This window comes from Phoenix dactylifera, chromosome 3 (assembly GCF_009389715.1).
Source record: "Phoenix dactylifera cultivar Barhee BC4 chromosome 3, palm_55x_up_171113_PBpolish2nd_filt_p, whole genome shotgun sequence".
Classification (NCBI taxonomy): Eukaryota; Viridiplantae; Streptophyta; class Magnoliopsida; order Arecales; family Arecaceae; genus Phoenix; species Phoenix dactylifera.
Window position 1 is genome coordinate 22253474 of NC_052394.1, and position 15774 is coordinate 22269247.

Below are 15774 nucleotides of genomic sequence, written 5' to 3' on the forward strand. Positions count from 1 at the left end.
AGAATTTGTGAGTTCTTTTGTCATTTGCAATGGTATTAGAAGGAATGAAACTAAATTTACTGCCAGCAGTTTTAGACAGTCAATAGATTAGAGAAAATGGTGTGACCTGAGGGCAATTAAAATAAATCTAGGTCAAGTTTTAAGCATCTTTATTATAACATTAACAAAGATGAGGTTTCTTGGTGGATTTAAAATGTAATTGTATTAACTAAAGTAAATAATTTGCTGACATTATTGACGGTAGACTTAGATAAAAGTAGGAAAATAGAGTAAAACGAAGCAATTAGAAAGATCTGAAATCTGACTAAGGGGGAAGAAGTTAATTACTAAACTTGGAAGGGCCCAAGACTTGGAAATTTGCTGGTGGAGAGACCCACACCTCCAACGTTTAGGTCTTCCTCGATCCACCACATGATTCTCGTAGATATTCTGCCGCTAGCCGACATTAATTACTAAAAATTGTAGCGGTTCAAGTCTTGGAAATTGACCTCATAAGCACGATAGAGGCTAATGACTCCACCCCGCCTTGACCTCTGAGGTCCAAAAATTTGGATTTAACAGGGAAAGATAGGTCAACACTTCACATTATCTTGCCATCATCCAGGATGTATCTAACATTGGATTATTTTTTTTTTCTTTGGTAAAAACGGCATATTATATTCAGAATCCTGCAATTGCGGTGGAGCATAAAACCAATGTGGAATGCCATTCACCGGAACCATTGATCGGATGGTGGCGGCATGCATTAACAGATGATAAATACATTATTTGTTATAATAAGTATCTCCCACCGTGAGTTTTGTTTCTTTGTGTGCTTTTTCTTCTTCAAGAGTGTGAAAGAGCCACCCATATCAAGCTTTCATTCACTTTTTTTATAATTTTCCAGAGCCTCTACTTTCAAAGATATTGGACTTTGTAATACATTTGAAGATTAATTAATGCTCCCCAGGTCAGAAGTTAGTAGCTCAGTTTGTAAGGATCCATGTGAACGTGTGTTTAGTATCATATCGGTTATTCACTAGATATATCTTAGATATTTATATAAGATTAAGTAATCTAATTAATAACTTCTGGCTAGTTATTTTGGATGATGTTCTGGATTGTTACACAGCTAATTCATACATATTTTTGGTGAGATCTTGGATTGCTACATAGCTAGTTCATGCACATTCCTAAACGGTAGCCATCAAAAGATGTACGGTTATTAAATAAAGTGGATAACGAGCATGCTTGAAGACTGTCCACCTCTTGATGGCAGCCATCTAGGGATGCACAGTACTCTATGATGCACGGGCTGCATCGTAAAGAATTCTAGTTATTTCATATTTCAATGGGAGTAACAGTCTTGATGTTGTTTAACAAAAAGACATTAACTAAATATATTTAAAAAACTATTTAAAATATCAAGTTAAAAAGACCCTAGAACAACAGAAATGAAGCTAGTCGAAGTTACTGTCGAAACGGAACAAGCCTGTGCTACGACACGAGATTTGCGATCGACCGGGCCCAATAGCTCAAGCCCAAACAGTTGAAACTGTACCCGCACGCCCCGGAGCGTCTCTCGTGTCCGAGGACAGATCCAGAATTAACTCTCTCCGACTGACCCGCCGCGTCGCCGATCAACCCTCCGGCCGAATCAACGACTCTACGTGTCGGCCAGACGACGAGCTTGAACAGGCCAGCCTTTTTCCGGTTCTGCAGCCGCTATTTCACCTTTACACTAACCAACTATAACTACCGCAGAAGAGCACCAGAATAAACCTGCATATGAAACTAGCAGAGCTTTAGCTCAGGAAAAAAAAGGAAGAGAAGAAACACGAGCTCTACATTTCTGAGTTCCAGAAAAGCTATTAGTCTCGCAAAATTTAGAGCAAAATGCCGATGAACAGAATCGCCATTGGAGAGCCAGGGGAGGCGAGCCGCCCCGACGCTCTCAAAGCCGCTCTCGCCGAGTTCTTCTCCATGCTCATCTTTGTCTTCGCCGGCGAAGGATCCGGAATGGCTTTCAGTTAATACTTCGTTCAATGCCGATACTAAAGGAACATTCTTCCACTGCTCTTTGACAACGTAGAATCTAACTATATATAAAATTATAAATTCACCCTCCAATTCTTGGACAGGCAAGCTCACCGGCGATGGACCAGCGACGCCCTCCGGTCTCATAGCAGCAGCTCTCTCTCACGCCTTCGCTCTCATCGTCGCAGTCTCTGTCGGAGCCAACATCTCAGGAGGTCATGTGAACCCCGCCGTCACGTTCGGTGCATTCGTCGGCGGTAACATAACTCTGCTCCGAGCTATACTGTATTGGATGGCGCAGTTGCTCGGCTCCGTGGTGGCTTGCATTCTTCTCAAGTTCGGCACTGGTGGAATGGTAAGCTGGCTGATGGTTCTCGTTTCTCGTATGGTAGCAATCAATTCAAGCTAAGCTGAAGCTTGGAGTTTTTTGTTTTAAATGATGACATCCCTGTGTAGAAAACAGCAGCCTTCGCAGTCTCGGCCGACGTGACTCCCATGAACGCGTTTGTGTTTGAGATCGTCATGACATTTGGGCTAGTGTACACCGTGTATGCTACGGCTGTGGATCCAAAGAAGGGTAACCTGGGAGTGATCGCACCCATAGCGATCGGATTCATCGTCGGCGCCAACATCTTGGCCGGCGGGGCCTTCGACGGGGCGTCGATGAACCCGGCAGTCTCGTTCGGCCCGGCGGTGGTCAGCTGGACGTGGGACCATCACTGGGTCTACTGGCTGGGGCCAATGATCGGGGCAGCGCTTGCAGCCATTGTCTATGATATGTGCTTCATTGGTCGCGGCACCCATGAACAGCTTCCCACTACGGATTATTGAGAAAATATTTCCATTTCCTTGGTCTATTGTCTTCAATTGCTTCTTCAAGTCTCTCGTCTCAAGCTGGAGGAGCAAATAATATCATTTTATGAGGAGGGTAGTGATTTCTCTTTCTTTTTATTTCTTTTACTTTGAGATCTTTTCAGGAGATGATGGAACAAGTTTGATTTGAAGTAGTACTATGCAACCTCTTCTATTCTTTCTCTCTCTTTTTCCTTTTTCCTTTTTTTTTTTTTTAATGTTGAAGTCCAAGATAATACCTTGGCATAAGCATTTTGTTTATCAAGGTTATGGTTAGAAAAAGACTGCTTAGTTGACAGAAACATATCGGTCATCAGGGAATGAGATGAAAAGGATGGTTTCGTTTAAAAGTTTACATAAAATCCGTAAATAAAGTAAGACAATCCTTTGCAACCCACTGTAAGTCTCAAAAGATAGATCAGAACCCACCATTTCAATGTTGCCTAGAAGATTCAACTTAAAATTTTGACAAGTTCGACAACTGATGTAGGTATTAATTGATGATATCAACATAGACCGGAATAATTGTCAACTAAATGTAAAGAAATCCCATAAATTAGCAATCCTTGTGATTCACCACCCACATATAGGATGGAATCTACCTTTAACTACTTGCACTCTGTGTTTTGGGCTGCCTATCCTTTTAGATCACAGCATCAAGAAAGATCCCTAACCTCATGAACTAATGGTCTCATGCACAACCAGGTAATTACTGAGTCATTATTGAGAAAATCTAATCAAGTTCCTTCATATCTCGAGGAAATAATGCATGGTGCTCATCCCATGCTAAAACAAGGTGTCGACAGAAAAGGCAGATAAATGAACTCATTAAAATGTGATCTCACTATGTTTTTAACTACTAGGTTGATAATAAAAAGTCCTATCTCACTTTGAGTAGACACGCCTAGACACCTCTTTTTTTTATCCCTCTCCATCCAATAATTTCCTCCTTGATGGACCTATCCCAAATCCAAACCCAGCCCATTATCTTCACTAAGGCCCATTCTGTAAGTCATCAATGACCGACCTATATAGGCAACCAAACTCATGAGCCCTACCTAAGCACAATCTATAGGTCAATTAGACCTAGAATGACCCAGCTTATATCAGCGAGGATTTTGAAGTTTATTGGCTACCCCATATACCCCTTTTCATATTCCTAAATTATCTCTCATGAGCCCAAGCCCATACTGGCTCTATAAAACTTAAAAAAAAAAAAAAAATCCAACGGATACTAATGCTCCAATCTTTAGTGGCAAATCAACCTAAATTCTGACCTGAATCCTTCCATCACATGAATAATGTACGTTTGTTTCTTTCACTTCAAGCATATGTTCCACCACCTTGAAACCTTTAAGTCCTGCAATCAATGTCAAACTAGTAGTCAATTACTTAAATCTATAACAGTTGCAGAAACACCAGAGGAATGAAGGGGAATATCGAGCTATCAGTTCTTACTAACAAAAATTTAGTCAGATATCAGCAGAAAATAATAATTACTTGATATCCTTCTTCCCTATCATATTATAAAATAACATATCAGTGCATTTTTTCAGGAAAAGGAAAAGTATACTATTTATGAACTTTTAAACATTTTAGACATAAGAAAGAATGAGGGGAAAAGAGGCATGGGTTCCATTCTGCAAGTTGCCACTCTGAACAAGTCAGAAGACTGAAGAAAAAAATGTAGGAACAAACACTGCACCAGGTTATAAAGTCAATAATGAAATCTATCGATAAACAAGTTACAACTGAATGGAAGCATGGAGCACTACCATGGCGAGTAAAATATACATAAAACCTAATCTCTAGATAGTCTTTTGCTTCACGCCAAGCATAGAAAGTAAAAATGTCAAGCATACAATTTCCATCTAGTGTAAAATTATTTCAAGTCCAAAGATCTCTTCGACTCTGGCATGTTGGTATGATGTAGACAACTGACCGATGATTTCGAAGGGCTTGCTTTTCAGTCCTTCAAAGTCTCTTCTTCCTTTGATGCTTCCCTAGCTTTGACCGCCGTTGCTTAAATAAATGCAAATATAACTTCAACCATAATACTGGATAACACACCAGCACAGCCTGGCATGGAAAAGAAGCAAATGTCAAAACCTCCATAAATAGCATTGATGCATACAGATTGGCAAGAACTCCTCAAATACCAAAATAAACGAGTAATAGCTGATTGAGAGCCTGTTAAAGAAGTTTGCATAAAGGTCTCTCTCCTTTATAAATGGAAGTGCTTGGTACATAAGCCACACTGCATGGAAGAGGAATGATCAGCTTCTCTTGTTTTAGAAGAAAACAAAGGGCAAATAAATGATAAATATGTGCGACTGGTTGGTGTTTCTTGTGCTCACTTTCTCCAGGAGCTACACCAATGGGGTACAAAAGAATAAAAGCTGTGTACCTGAAGAAAGTAAAAATAACCTTTGTCATCAGTATTTATCATGAGTGTTATGGGCACATTCATGCAATGTAAGCATGCATTTATGCATCTGAATATAAAGTTGCACAAAGCAGCTAAAGCCGAAAAAAACACAACTATATCTTGTCTCTGTGATTCAGAAGTCGGTATCCATGTGCAGTAACTTGTGTTGGGGTAAAGACACGAGGAACTCACCTCCATAAACATAAAAAACAATGATAAATAAGTTCAGAAGCTGCATAAAATCTACTAAGCCTACAAAATTTTGTACAAAAAGCAAAGGCCACAAAACAGAAGCCAATCTCAACTCAGAGATACACCAATGAGCAAAAGAATGGCCTGCCCATAAGAGCATAGAGCATGACTTTTCATAAAAATGCTTTCTCTAAATCTTCATGCACAATGAATGAGAGAGCAATCTTTTTATATTTCAAACAAATACTGCAGCAATTTCCTTGGAAAGAACTCTTAGATGCTATTAAAAAATATCCTGAAATTCATCTCGTATAGTGGGAGGCAGAGACCTCAATAACAAAGGAAAGTACAGCCACATGTAATATCAGCATTAGGTAACAGAGCTAAATCAGGAGCTCATCGATTGGAAAGGATGTCAAGCTTGTCTTCTCTGCTCGCTAGCCAGTCTACTGGTTTGTTGGCTTCATGGTAGGCATGGCTAAGGTAGAAGACATTGAGGGAATCCTTCAAAAACTTAAATCAGATTCTTTTTCTCAGGCAAGAAGAGATTCAACGAAAACACAATATAAAAAATAGAAAAGGTAGATTTCAAAGGGATCTTTCCAAAAACCTTAATGAGGAGATAACAAAGAGGAAGGTCTGAAAAATGGAAGAAGGAATAAATCATAAAGCAAAACAATGAAAATCAGTTTGCACTACCTTATCACTGTTACAACAGAGTTTCAACCTCTATCCTACATATCTCTACACCCCTTATTATGATCCGAGTGCATCTAACAGAAGACTATTCCATCTGAAAAACTAAATCCATGTTCACCATCGAGCACAGCATCTGTTTATGACATACAAGTGAACATGATCATGAATTTTGCAAGTTTATTATCATAGAACTCCACATGTCAGAGATGGCTTACCAGTGGTCAGTGCAACTCTCTTATAACCTTAAGCTCTAGGCAAGTCCTCCCAACCTCTTTAACTTGACTAACTAAAGTAACAAGGGGAAGATGCGATCTTCTCATCAAAATCCAATAATGGATCCTGACACACAATGCCAAATCCACTTGCATCCTCTTGGCCAACACTGCTATCTCGCGAACATATTTAACAAACTGCGAGGCTTTCAGTCTTCCATCCACTTCTTCGACTTTCTATAAAATGAGTGGTGCAGATCCACTTGAAACAGATTCTGTTGCGGAAAAAAAATCAACTATAGATATATGCTAGTCACCTTTAAGGAGTAATCCACGAGTAGAATAGGGGAGCTTTATGTAGGAATATCCAAACAGGCTCTTAGTGGATCAACTGCCCCAACACACAATTGAATTCATTGAATTCATAGCAGTTCTACAATAAAAAGAAGAATCAAATGGAATCTCTAGCGATCACTTCTAGCTATATTTCGCAAAATAAACTGGTGACTTTCTTGGTGAAAGCCTTGATTTTTCTTTGGTTGATCAAAAACATAAAATCTTTATTATATGTATCAAATGGATGAGCATAAACACATCTCACATCCCATGATTTCTCCACATCGCATACAGCACTTGACATCTGTCTAGCTATTTCCCAGAAGTAAAACCTATCTTCTTTTTTTTTTTCATTTCTCGTGATATCACAGAAGTAGCTTAAGATACTAATCATCAACCAACAAATTCCCTTATTGCTCTAGTGACAAACAATAGGGTAGCTTTAACTATCTTTTTTTTTTTTTCATTTCTCGTGATATCACAGAAGTAGCTTAAGATACTAATCATCAACCAACATATTCCCTTATTGCTCTAGTGACAAACAAAACCAGGCACCAGCACAGAAACAACATGAATCAAGCAAGCACCTCTGAAGTGAAAAATCTGATCTTCATAATGTATACTCAGCCGCAGGAAATGGAGGACTTTAATCCCCCAGTACAAGAGCTGTATACTTCCAGTTGCTCATCATTGTAATTCCATCGAAGTTGATAATATAGATGCTGATTGTTGATGATAGAACATATGTAAGAAATCATGCTGAAATTTCTAGGATAGATTAACAATCTAAATACTTAAAAGCATGGATATATGGGACACACTAAGGTTAAGGCCTACTCATCTGGAGCAAGGTTTAAGATCTCCGATGAAGATCACTAGCCTAGTTAAAATAGGCCATAACTATCGAATTATAGTTCAGTGCTATAATCCCATTACAAAACGATTCAAGGCATTGCAAAACTATGAGGCAAATGGTAACCATATTTTGAATAATTTTGTTATTGTCATATAACCATGGCTTAAAGGTGCCATAGAACGTTATTACACTATATATCAACTGCTGTCAAGTCAAAAAATATTTTTTATTATCATCTGACTTTAGTATTATAACAAAAATCAAAAGCTATTATAACAGCATGTGATGGCTCATAACAGTCACATAAAGGAATTACAAAAACTATGAATTTGAGTAATATTTGTATATAACAAATATTGTTATAGTTTATAAATACAATTTGATATTTAGCTTGCTAAATCAAAACCAGTATCAAACAAAAGACATTATGACTGCTATATGATGCAGTTTTATCAGTCAGAAGTTATTTATGGTTAGAATGAAACTGAAACTGTCCCAAAGTTGTTTGGATGTGCGTTGCTTGGTCCACTTCGAATGACTACAAAGAACTTCTAAATATGTTATTGCAACAAACAACTGCCAATAAATGTAATGGATAATGCCAAACTATACTATACTGCGGACTGTATATGAGTGAGTAATAGGTGTACATGCAATACATATAGAAGGAAATGAAAATATTAATCTGGTGTCCCAGTGTTGAACCTGAGGTAGGTAAGCCATAATGGGCAAGTTCCTGTGCAACTCAAAGCATAATGGGAGTATCTTATTACCTGGATTCAAAACAAGAAAGTCAACAAATTTAGGTGAAGGTATGATAGAAATATAAAATAGTGAAAAGTATGCGTTCAAAAATGAAGAGGAACAAGATAAGCTTGATCACAAACCATTTAAGGTGGGGCTCAAAATTTGCGAAGGGTGGATCCATATTGTACCAAAAAAAGCAAAAGGAAATTGAGGGAGAAAACACAAAGCTATGCTTATCCAAACAGAAAGCAAACTTCAAATTATGCAATGATTCTATATATGCATAAAATTTGTTCCCTGACTTTACAGTGCAAACTAGACCTCAACGCATATTCTCTTTTATGAAATACATTTGCATGTCCCCAGGATTGCTTAACAATGGTTTTCATGTCAAACGAATGAATGCTTACCAAATTTAACTGAAAATAATCAGTCTGCATAAAAGACCAAACTAGAAGATTAATACATTATAACATTACAACACACCTCAGTTATGCTCCATGCCATAAAGGTTATGAAAACTGATGGGAGATTCTGGACCTGCAAAATAAATATTTAACTGAAAGCTAGGTCTATAATATTGTATAACTAATTATCATATCAAACACTAGCTCAAAAATATAAAAGGATCATTGGAAAAAGTTAAATAGGTTGTTCTTTAGATGCTCACGTGCATATAGAGTCACATATGACTAAACCCAGCACAGATATCTACTAGAACAGGACGGGTTCTGTAAATACGAGAGGAGAATTCTACCTTCCATAGAATCGAAACGGTAATTTAAATTGAAAAAAAAATAAGGAAAAGATCCTTCTTTTCCAATCAATGGGTTGATTTGTTAACTAAGCCCGACATAGACAGAGGAATTCATTTCCTGGTTAAAAGTGCATATAAATTCAGAACTACCAGAGAGAAAGAGAGAATGTTTGGCTTCCTTTAGTAAAGACAACATCATTCCTAAAAATTACCTCCGGAATCTGGCGAACGATGGCCAGCAAGAAGTGAGTCCTCCCTCCCCATTGCATCAGGGCGAGCACCGCCCCACTGGAAACCAATCCTAATGGTCCCGAATAAGAGCTAAAATAGATCAGAACAATAAAGAAACAGAACAACGCACTCGTTTTGATATGAAAAGAAACCCACCAACGGCCGCATGGATGACTTCCAGGAATGAAATTGTTTGCAGCAAACCTACCGAAATACGAGATTGATTTCGATTAGGAAAAAAAGGAAAAGGAAATGAATTGGGAAGGATTTGGGAATCGCTCACAGATGATATCTCCAGCAGAGGCGTATGCTCCACGGATAGAGTTGGTGGCGAGGACGCTGCCCAGAACCCTGGAGAGAGCGAGTGCCCTGTACATAAAAATGAAGAACGGAATGAGAGAGAGAGAGAGAGAGAGAGAGAGAGAGAGAGAGAGAGATGGGGAGGACCATCCGAGGCACTGGAGGGAGTTGTAGAAGACGAGATAGAGCTTGGAAAGTTGAGGCATCTGCTGTTTTCGTGGTGGAGAGAAGAGACCTGAGAAAGGGCGACAGAATAAATAGATTCATAATCGGCATAACGTTTGCCGTTTTATATGCTCCAAGATTTTGGCACATTCAGTTCGCATGATTACTCTTGGGATGACATCAAACATGCAATACAGATGGAAATTCTTGAAGTTTAGATACTAACCAGAGAACTCGCATCCTTATTTAATATGTTCATATACTCTGTTTTTTTTTGGTAGAATATGTTCATATACTCTGATAGCCTAGTAAATACATTTGTTTCTCTTCCTCAAGCGTAACATGGAAAAAAAAGGGGGAAAATGATGATGACCTACGTCGCCTTTCCTTTCTGGCGTTCTTAAATATATGAAAAATAAATAGTAATCCGGTTTGGACATGACCTGGTCTAAGAGAATACCTAGACTCAGATTGAGCTCAGGCCTAGCAGGCCAGCCATGGGCCTGATTGGGCTTGGTCTAAGCGTTAAACCCTGGGCTGCTTTCAGGTTTGGTCTCAACTGGTTTATTCGCACTCTTGCCTACTAATCGCAACAGAAACCGAGTTTATATCCGCCAACGTCAACTCATAATCAAATATGCCTTATGGTAACTCAAAAAATCAAATAAATTTACCCGGCAATGTCCCTCCATGTTATATCCACCGATATTATCCTTTATATATATTTTTTATTTTTTATGAAAATGATGAAGGTTAGAGCCACTACACGCTTTCGCTATGGAGTGTAACCATTACTATATGTCTGTCGACATAATTTAAATACATTTGTGCGGAGTATGTGGCATTCTTTGCTTGTATGTTTACATTTTTCAAGCATAAATAATTGCTGCCATAACGATTTTTTTTTTTTGGTGCAATGGTGGTTCACACTCGACGGATGTGAATGCCGCTAACAAGATCAGAAAATAAAAAACTATATAAAGGCACAGGTACTGCTACAGTAGTTTTAAAAAGGCTTTATAATGCACTTCTGTTCATTTTTCTTCTAGGACTTTTTATTTTTTTTTTTCAGAAAAAAAAAACAGCACCACGGGCATTATGCGGATACCATTCGTGGCCAGCGGCAGCATCTTTGCGACGCGTTCCTCTGGTACACTATATGGGCCACAAGGAAGCCGTGGCCCCATTTGGAAGGTCCTGTTCGGCCTGGTAGACTATATTTGGGCCGGACCGGGCTCCTCTCGAGATTTAAATCCCGGTCCATTCGCACCGCTACCCTGCAACCCCTGAATGATGAACCAAAAGTCAGGTACTCAGTTGCCGACATTAGTTCAAATACCTTCCGCCTTGTATAAAGCGAGGAGATGACTCCTACCCTCGCACAAACGGACAAGCCTCCCCGCACTCGATAGGTGGGGCGTCGAGGCTGACGCCGACGACCATGGCCGTCTCCATCACCTTCGCTCCCTCGCACCCTTCTCTCCGCTCCGACTCCCTCCATCTCTCCACTCCCACAAACCCGTCCTCGTTCTCCGAAACCCTAGCTCTCGATCGCCGGCGGCTTCCATGAGCGTCGAAGCCCCAAAAAAGTCCCCCGATGCCTCTTTCTTGGATAGGAAGGACTCCGGCCTTTTCCATTTCGTCAAATACCAGGGTCTCGGCAACGATTTCATCATGGTTCGTGATGCGATCTCTCATTGTCCACCTCCGATTCTTGATTTCTTGGGCATGGACTTCTTCTTGATCCGGTTCTTGTGGAGCTTATCTTATTAATATAGGTGGATAATAGGGATTCCTTGGAGCCTAGGGTTACTCCCCAACAGGCCGTGAAGCTCTGCAATCGGAATTTTGGGATTGGTGCTGATGGTGTAATCTTTGCATTGCCCGGGGTCAATGGCACCGATTACTCCATGAGGATCTTTAACTCGGATGACAGCGAGCCCGAGGTAATCCGTTGCTTGGAGAATCTTTATTTGTTTCACACTCGGTCAATTTCCTCTTATGGCTGTAGATGAGAGTTTTAAGCAGCTTGAAGATGTGCTAATGGTTAGACAAGTCGAATTCTATGGAAAGATACACAATTTATAAGCAGAATAGACCATTCCATGTCCCATCTTTATTTCTTTTTGTTTTTCTTGTTATCTGTCTATATTGTTTATTAACTGCTTTCTATTTCACGTATGGGAGAAATTAACCTTTAAACAATTTTTGGTTATTGATTCTTGTTATAAAAATGCCAGAGATCACTCGGCATATCACATCTCAGTTCACTGGTCCTCTGTGGAAATCAGTGATTGGCTGAATGGTACTGACCGAAACCATCTACACCCCATGTACCACACCAGTCCTGACTGCTACAATGGAACTGTGTGGTGGATAAAGGTAAAAAGTATAGATTTTTCTTATACATTTCAGGAACATCAGATATGCTTAATCTGATTAAGCATGCAATGACATGCAGGTAAATCTTTTTTCATAAAGCATCATATGGAAGCTGGATGACATACAACTGTCTGTTTTCAAAGAAACTATAGATTTTTTTTTTGTATGCTAAAACTGAAAAAAATGATAGAAAATGTTACAAGTGCATAATTTAGTTCCTTGTTTGGCTATTAGATGATTTTGGGTAAAAATGAAATAAATTGTGGCCACATTTATTGTATGCAAATGGTAATGCATAATTTTTTGTCTCAAATGCATTAACCTAAAAACACATATGCATTTGCCACCCCCCCCCCCCCCCCACTCCCCAAATTAAAAAAAAAAAACACATACTCATACTGAAGCATGGACATCATTAAGTTAATATAATCTAAAAATATTATCCTTTTTTTATTTTTATTTTTTTGGAGTGGGAACAACAGAAATCTTGTGGCTAACTTCTACATTGAGCCCCAAAGATGAATATAGTTCCCAACATAAATTGTCATCTTCTTCCCTCTTCATCTAGACTGCTTACAAGTCTAGGGGAATCAAAGGTGGCATACAAGATAGAGTAAAGATAGATTTATCTTTCTAGAATTCTGAAACTCTATTTGGAACTACTGGATTCTTGAAGGTGAAAAATAGAACTTCAATATCAAGATGCATTAGATGCCAAAAATCGCACTTCTATTGTTACACCGGTACGAAGAAAACAGACCAACAAGAGATAACTTCCAATTTCATTCCTCATTGGTTTATTTAATGGTTTTGGTTAACACGAATAAAATACTTGTCTTGCCTCAAAGGGAGCACCTATCCATATCAAAAGCTCTGCTTGTTAGAAGTTACAGTAGGACACTTCTTTAAACTTAGGTCATCTAGAAATCTAGGTTTGGACTCCTAGTTCTAGGATAGTTGCACTTCAGGGACTACACTTTGCTAAAATAATTTTTGTTAATGTCATTAATTGCCAACCCTAAATAGCCAGGAGAAGATCTTGATGGTGATGAGTATGGTTATAGTCTTTGACTTTTCTTGGTTACAGATATTCATGCATATTAAACATTAATGTTCCATAATATCTACCTAGAGTACTTTATTTCCTTGGTTGATTCTCAACAAATTATGCAATGTAATGGACAATCAATTCATCATAATCTTCTCTTTCCATAGGTGGACGCATACTCGATAAGGAATATCTTTAACAACTTATAATTTCTATCATGCATTATGAATGTTGAATTGGAATGATTTTAGAAGCCTTTTTGAAGTATTAATTCTTGAGTAAGCCTTTTGAATTATGACTATACAATGTCTTATTCTAGTCCTATACAGGCTTTGGAGGTGGATGACTTAAAGCTGGGAGATATTGGTCCAAAATTTGAGCACCATGAGATGTTCCTGTTGGGGGAAAAAATGGACCACCCCACAAATACAATTAAAGCACCCAAATCTGACAGTGAGCCAAGCTCATAGGCCGAGCCGAGCTCAGAAGGCCGCCGAGCACAGAAGCTGCCGAGCTCATCCAGGCCGCCGAGCACAGAAGGCTGCCGAGCTTATCCAGGCTATCGAGCTCAGAAGACAGGCCAGAAGGCCGAGCACAGAAGCTGCCGAGCTCATCCAGGCCGCCGAGCACAGAAGCTGCCGAGCTCATCCAGGCCGCCGAGCACAGAAGGCTGCCGAGCTCATCCAGGCCGTCGAGCTCAGAAGGCTAAGGCCAGAAGGCCGAGCACAGAAGCTGCCGAGCCCATCCAGGCCGAGCTCATCCTGGCCGCCGAGCACAGAAGGAGCTCATCCAGGCCGCCGAGCTCAGAAGGCTAAGGCCAGAAGGCCGAGCACAGAAGCTGTCGAGCCCATCCAGGCCGAGCTCATAGGCCGAGCCGAGCTCAGAAGGCTGCCGAGCTCATAGGCCGAGCCGAGTTCAGAAGGCCGAGCACAGCAGGCCGAGACCAGAAGGCTGCCGAGCTCAGAAGGCTGCCGAGCACAGAAGGCTGCCGAGCTCAGAAGGCCGAGCACAGCAGGCCGAGCTCAGAAGGCTGCCGAGCTCATAGAAGGCCGAGCACAGCAGGCCGAGCACAGAAGGCCGAGCTCAGAAGGCTGCCGAGCTCAGAAGGCAGCCAAGCACAGAAGGCTAAGGCCAGAAGGCCGAGCACAGAAGCCGCCGAGCTCATCCAGGCCGCCGAGCTCAGAAGGCTAAGGCCAGAAGGCCGAGCACAGAAGGCTGCCGAGCCGAGCTCAGAAGGCTGTCGAGCTCATCCAGGCTGCCGAGCTCATCCAGGCTGCCGAGCTCAGAAGACTAAGGCCAGAAGGCCGAGCACAGAAGCTGCCGAGCTCATCCAGGCCGCCGAGCACAGAAGGCTGCCGAGCACAGAAGGCTAATCATAGAAGGCCGAGCTGACCTCAAAAGGCCGACCTCGTCTATATGCTGCGGCTATGCCCTGCAGCAGCCTCACTGCACCATGCTTTACTTGCCGGCCACGCCACGATATTTTGATCAGGAACCATACCCTGCTACGACTGTCAACGCCCCACTATTCCCAAGAATGTACTGCACTGCGCGCCACAAGCAAGCTCTGGCTACGCGCCATCTCCTCCCATGATGGGAACGGGCCATCCACGGCAACTCATTACTTCACATGCCCACGTCCAATCGTAACGGTAACCCATTAATTCGCCCAGTCACATCACAGGTAACCCTGCCACTCTTCCTATAAAAAGGGAGGCTTCTTCCTTCCAAAAGGGGGTTTTTCGGACTTCTACATACAGTCCCTCTCATTCTCCAAAATTAAGCCCCCCTCTGACTTAAGCATCGGAGGGCCGACGCCGAAAAAGCCCGGCCACCGGCTTCTTGCAGGTCTCCAGGAGGACGCCGCCCGCCGACAAGTCGCCACTCGCCACTCAGGCAACGGAGCTCCTCCCTTTCGGCCGACGGTCGCCCCCGGATCCAATTTCCAGCAACAGTTGGCGCTAGAGGAAGGGCCCGAGTTGCGGCCATGAAACTAAGGAGCGGAGGAGTCTTTAACGCCTCTCAGCATCATGCTCCAAGTCCCAAACGCTCAGTCCAGAATTCACCACCAAGATCTCCGGTAGATCAAGTTCCACAAGTCCAACTCGAGCACTTCGATGCGTTAGTGCAGCAAGTCCAAACGCTAGCCACTGCAGCCCAAGACCGAGCTCATGCAGGCTGCTGAGCTCAGAAGGCTGCCGAGCTCATCCAGAAGGCCAAGCTTAGCAGGCCGCCGAGCTCAGAAGCCCGAGCGCAGAACACCTCCTAGAAAATCGAGCCAAAGAAGGCCGATGCTGAACCAAGTCCTGAGGGACTTCGAAGCTCGAGAGCCATCAAAATATCTCCAAAAGGTACAGGACGCCACTTTGGCTTCAAATAATTTTAATATTTTATCTATTTTCAGGTCGGAGAATCCAAAAAACGACCTACGGGTATCTCTATCTCCAACGTCGCTCCGCTCCGAATAAGGGCGCACGATCGCCAACGAATGAAGTCCATCTCCCATATGTCTCCAAGATCGGGTTCCCGACTAAGCTCGGATCCTCCAGTTAA

General features: G+C 41.4%; 3 protein-coding genes and 1 long non-coding RNA gene across 4 annotated transcripts; 2 read left to right on the plus strand and 2 right to left on the minus strand.

Moving 5' to 3' along the window:
- Positions 1-1334: 1334 nt before the first annotated feature.
- LOC113462649 lies at positions 1335-2260 on the minus strand. Its single transcript, XR_003385451.2, has 2 exons — positions 2131-2260; positions 1335-1761 (listed from the first exon to the last, which is right to left on the minus strand). It is a non-coding gene; the product is annotated as an uncharacterized LOC113462649 (long non-coding RNA).
- LOC103705938 (aquaporin TIP1-3-like) lies at positions 1761-4091 on the plus strand. The gene is made up of 3 exons (XM_008789854.4): positions 1761-2008; positions 2121-2371; positions 2473-4091. The coding sequence occupies exons 1-3, from the start codon at positions 1876-1878 to the stop codon at positions 2845-2847; spliced, it is 759 nt and encodes a 252-aa protein (XP_008788076.1). The 5' UTR covers positions 1761-1875; the 3' UTR covers positions 2848-4091.
- A 450-nt stretch (positions 4092-4541) lies between these two features.
- On the minus strand, positions 4542-9885 carry LOC103705939 (very-long-chain (3R)-3-hydroxyacyl-CoA dehydratase 2). The gene is made up of 9 exons (XM_008789855.4): positions 9774-9885; positions 9610-9695; positions 9483-9530; positions 9308-9396; positions 8825-8878; positions 8297-8364; positions 5226-5275; positions 5028-5125; positions 4542-4947 (listed from the first exon to the last, which is right to left on the minus strand). Exons 1-9 carry the CDS (start codon positions 9830-9832, stop codon positions 4843-4845), a joined length of 657 nt encoding a protein of 218 aa, XP_008788077.1. The 5' UTR covers positions 9833-9885; the 3' UTR covers positions 4542-4842.
- A 1274-nt stretch (positions 9886-11159) lies between these two features.
- On the plus strand, positions 11160-13691 carry LOC108510667 (diaminopimelate epimerase, chloroplastic-like). Its single transcript, XM_039124074.1, has 4 exons — positions 11160-11468; positions 11570-11737; positions 13551-13618; positions 13676-13691. The coding sequence occupies exons 1-4, from the start codon at positions 11358-11360 to the stop codon at positions 13689-13691; spliced, it is 363 nt and encodes a 120-aa protein (XP_038980002.1). The 5' UTR covers positions 11160-11357.
- Positions 13692-15774: the final 2083 nt, after the last annotated feature.